The 4915-nt window shown below is 38.6% G+C and overlaps 1 protein-coding gene across 1 annotated transcript; it reads right to left on the reverse strand.

The window, feature by feature from the left end:
• Positions 1–755: 755 nt before the first annotated feature.
• Positions 756–3778, reverse strand: LOC108676165 (pre-mRNA-processing factor 17). The gene is made up of 3 exons (XM_018164210.2): positions 3496–3778; positions 2837–3053; positions 756–2535 (listed from the first exon to the last, which is right to left on the reverse strand). Exons 1-3 carry the CDS (start codon positions 3670–3672, stop codon positions 1193–1195), a joined length of 1737 nt encoding a protein of 578 aa, XP_018019699.1. The 5' UTR covers positions 3673–3778; the 3' UTR covers positions 756–1192.
• Positions 3779–4915: the final 1137 nt, after the last annotated feature.

The raw sequence follows: 4915 nt of genomic DNA on the forward strand, positions 1-4915 counted from the left end.
TTCGTGACACTGATGAGATGACCTCTCACAAAGCACGACTACATGACGCTAACTGCGTCAAGTGGTCAATTCAGAAAATAATTGTTGAAGCAATTAGCATTCGTGTTATTTGGTTCTTTATCCGTAGCCGCAATTCTCAATTAGATTAGATTTATTATGCATTGGAGAAATGAAAGAACTTTTCAAGCAGCAACAAATTTTTTCTTCTTTTAAATCATGAGGCAAATCTTTTTGTCTAGATGTTATTCTCGAATCTATTCTCTTAATGACGAAATCGCAATTAGCAGTCAAATTTACGTCAGTTATTGAATCTTTATACAAAACAATTCCCAGTCAATATTAAATGGATTCCAAATCGTATGTTGACATCATAAAGCAAAATCACAAAAATTTTCCCAGTGCAGTGAAATTCAGTACCTACGTTGTTTAACTTGTTGCCCAGCTTTTACTAAGCGAATTTTGTTCTTGTAGGACGTAGGTGAATAATGACAGGATAGTACAGCTGTTGCAGCTGCTGTAATAACTGAACCCCCTGCAGACGTAAAGCTACATGGGTCTAGAAAAAAGCTACATGGGTCAGCTAGAATAAACATCAAAAATTTAAAAGAAGAAGGGTAGTACAGCTAAGACGACGAAATGAGGACTGGAACAAAAATTCGTGATCGAGATGCGACGAAATGTAAGAGTGGAATCCGAGGTTAAGCTTCCTCAAGAATTAAAATTTTGTAATGACGAAAGGTTAATCAATACGTAGATAAAATTTCAGTTTAATAGAATTAAAGATCCAATAGAACCCTGTATAATTAAATAAGATGTAGAAAGAGTTTCGGTGGCAAACAAACATACGACTCCATAGATAAAGCAATTTTCTTGTCTAATGATGACGAGCCGACTTCATTCTTATACTTTCAAATAAAAAGTGTGGCATTCACACACATCAAATGGCCTAAGTGTTCTCATAGGTGGTTCCACGTGTGTTATGTGCGATATTAGCATCTGAGGAGGAGACATCAGTAAATCGCTGGAGGATGCACAGAAAGATGTCATTTATTAAATAACACGGCACATCACACGAACATCCCCAGCTAATCAGCATGATTATAAGCAAAATTGCTAAAATTTTTAATGTTGAAATGATTTAAGATATCGGGATGAATTTAGCGTTATTAGCGTCGGAGTTGTTACAAATAAGTTAATCCCAGTACTTGATGAGACCGTCCCAACCAGCTGTGGCGATTTTGCTCGTCTCGTGAGGATGCCACAAGATGCCGATACAGACATCGTCATGTGCCTTCCACTTCTGGTACAGCTTCGTGGTCTTCCAGTCCCACACGTAAGCTCGGCCGTCGGCGTCTCCTGAGATGAGGTAGCTCATGTCGGGAGAGAAGTCCAGGTTGCAGGCATACCCAGCGACCATGTGACCCGTGAACGTCTTCTTGCGGTTCAGTTTGAAGCGATCCAGCGACGAGAATATTACGATTTTGTTGTCCATGCTCTGACACGCGAGCCACTTCTTGTTGGGGCTCTGCGTTACTGCGGGCATGGAGTGCATCGTGGGATCTGCAATGTATTTGAAGTCGACTGGAATATCCCACTCCCACACTCTCAAACTTTTGTCGTCTGAAGTGGATACGAAACGACGATTTTCATCAACAAATGTGATGGTGTTTACCGCACCAAGATGACGGTCGTACTCCTGAACTATTTCCCCCGTTCTTATATCCCAACAAACAATTTTCTTGTCTGAAGTTCCAGCAACAAACAAGTCTTGCTTGTCTTCATCCGGATGAAACTTGACGCAATACGGAACTTTTCTGTTTGTAAAACGTGAAATACATTCGCCAGTCTCAGTGTCCCACAGTTTAATGTAGCGATCATACCCACATGACAGGAACCTCTTGCCATCGTTGTCGAAAGAGACGTCTCGCACGGCTTGCTTGTGACCCATGTAGGTGCGGATGCACCTTCTCTCGTTGTAAACTTCCCATATCTTGACTTTCGTATCCATAGAGCACGACAAGAGAAGATGAGCAGATTTAGGGAACCATCGGATGGCGGAAACACCTTTATTATGTCCCTTCCACGTATGGATAAGCTTCTTGGGCATGAAGCATTTGGCAGGAGGTTCGTCTGACTTGAGATTGACTCCAACATCTTGAGGCACATGCAAAAATGACCGTCCTTGATAATCAGAGGCAGTTCTGAGATGAAGTAAAGTCTTTTCTTCCTCGATTTTATCATCAGTCTGCTTGCCGCGCTTCTGACGTTTGGCTAGAATTTCATCAAGTTGAATTTTCTCCTCCTCGCTTGGGCACATCACTGTTTTTTCGTTTTCATACTTGGCCCAAGGTCCTTTGAAGCCATCAATGTCTGTGGGGTCAGAATTTGAATCTCTCTTCCTCTTTGTTTCAGTGGTATATCGCTTTTTGGATTCAAACACAGAAACATTGTCAGACTTGCGAGCAGCTGCTGTGTCGCCGACCATCTTCAGCCCTTCTCCAGGATCACTTGATATGGAAGGATCCACAGCATAACCTAAACAGGACAGCGAATTTTATACAAAATTAATTTCACATCAGTGAGATTTAAATTATTATGAATCAGACTCAAGGAAAAACATGAATAAAATTATTTTACTACTGTGGTATTACTTACAACAATTAGTTATTGTACTATACTCAAATGAAACACCATAAAGAAATTACACTGAGATTTATTGACTCACGAGATTGAGACATAAACCATGTTTGGTTTCTCAACTATTAATATCATGAAACTACTATTCAGTCATAGTACATTATTACAATGAAGTTCATCCACTAAATAAATTACAAACCATAAGAAGTGAAGGTCCTTCGTTCTTTCTCAAACTCAAAATCAGAGACATGAGCAGCCTCAGCAAAGCCAGAAAGCATGTTGCGCTTCATCTTGTGGAAGGCAGATTGATTAGGCAGCTCAGGACCAAGCACAGGGGCGGCCAGGACATCGTACCGAGGATTGTAGGAGAGCTCTTTGGTCAGAGGGTCTATGTGCAGCCGGTCATCCAAATTATTCTGCAATACAAAAATGTACAGAGATTAGATTATATACATATATAAATGTATTTTTGTAAGACAAAATTTGCAGCACATTCAAAGTTCAACTACAGTCTATGCAACATCAACCATGAGAATTTTTCAAAATTGCTCACTAACAACATAAACCTGGAAGCATTAATGTAATCCATTTTGAGAACTAAGTTTCATAAGGAAAAACATTCTTTTGAATATTTTTTATTTGTTTCAAAATTAATGTTATAAATTAATTCAAATAATTAATTATCAAATACGGTAATGAAAAATCCTGCAACATCATGATGTAATTTAATTATCCTGAGCAACCGGATTTCAATATAATAGGTAAATCTGAGACGAATTTTCTATCCCAGGTTTTATCAGTTCAAGTAGGTACTCTTATGGTTACAAGAAAGAGGTTGTTGAAGAGCCTAATACTTACAGTAGGTATTGCAACGGGTGCTATTTCTACTCTTTTACTGAGAAGAGAGTTACTGGGTAGAGGCAATAGGTGCTGAGGTGTCTCTTGATCAACTGATGATTTTTCAGGTTCATTAACCTCATCTCCACTCATGTCCTCATCACTACCATAAGCCTGCAAGCCTAGCAGTGATGACATATTGAACAAAAATATACAGAAATGAGTCTGGAAAAAAGTGGATAAATCATTGTTCAATGGGAGATTGATATTAGAATAATTCTTTATTCAAATAGAATAATCAAAACAATTCTTTAGTCAGCTGATAAAATGCCCTGTTCCATAATGTGACTAATAAAGCCTGAAATTTTTAAAGTAAATTAAATTTTTGTCTAGGGTTCAGAGTGGCAGTTGGTAACAAATTTCAATTGAATGGCATTTCTCATTATACACTGCATAATAATTATGCTGATGAATCATTCACATTTTGACTTTTATGCTAGTCTGGGGGATAGTTTTTATTGATGGTAGAATAGATGTAGGATCTTGGATGCAAAACAGGAGAGCTTCTAAGGTTGAGAGATGCAGGATACCATCTTGGCTCCATATACATATATATATATGGCAGAAATGCATATATATATTTGTTGGGTTTCAAGAACTGTTGCTAAACAGAACTAGGATGAGACCATGAGTGGCAAGAGCCTCCTAATAGGCCTCTTGTATAGATCACAAACAGTTCCTCTGATAATGACAAAGTTCTAAACAGCCTCTTACCAATGAATAAAAGAGGATGACTTTCAGTAGGTCATATAGGTATGTTGATTGCTGGTGACTTTAACCATCCAGAAATAGCCTGGGCAGATGAATGCTCTCAAAGAGATGGGAATCACCGAGCAGCCCTGTTCTTGGAGTCTGTGCAAGACTAATATTTAATCCAGAACATCACCAGGCCAACCCATTTTTAGGGTAAACAGACCCAAATATTCTAGATTTAGTATTTACTAATGAAAAATCAATGTTGGATGAGCTTCAAGACGAGGCTCAGATAAGCATAAAACACCACCAATCATTGTTTTTAGTATCAAGTGCTATACAGATTAGATGCCTAAGATATGTGAACGTTTAACTTAATGCAAGGCAACTATGTTAAACTCTGTGATGTATATAGTGCGTGTGGCAAATATTTTGGACTGCATCCAGGACATGAATGTGGTATCAAGGACATGAATGAGGCAATTATGTAGGCAGTTGATGCATGTGTACCTAGATTAAGCTTGGTGGCATCAAAAAGTCACAATGGATGAGCAGTACAGTTATAGCTGTTCAAGACCACGAAGGAAGCCTACATGCAATATTTATGAACTCTGAGCAATGTTAATTATAAATTGGATGTAGGAGCTTGAAGCCTCAAAATCAAGCCAAAAAAAATCTGTCACACCAC

This window comes from Hyalella azteca, unplaced genomic scaffold, assembly GCF_000764305.2.
Source record: "Hyalella azteca isolate HAZT.00-mixed unplaced genomic scaffold, Hazt_2.0.2 contig4411, whole genome shotgun sequence".
Lineage (NCBI taxonomy): Eukaryota > Metazoa > Arthropoda > Malacostraca > Amphipoda > Hyalellidae > Hyalella > Hyalella azteca.

Coding starts and splice junctions, on each gene's coding strand:
- LOC108676165 (XM_018164210.2), bottom strand. CDS start 3,672: ATGTCATCACTGCTAGGCTTGCAGGCTTATGGTAGTGATGAGGACATG. Junction 3,054..3,495: donor CACCCGTTGCAATACCTACT/GTAAGTATTAGG, acceptor TTTGTATTGCAG/AATAATTTGGATGACCGGCT. Junction 2,536..2,836: donor AAGGACCTTCACTTCTTATG/GTTTGTAATTTA, acceptor TGTCCTGTTTAG/GTTATGCTGTGGATCCTTCC.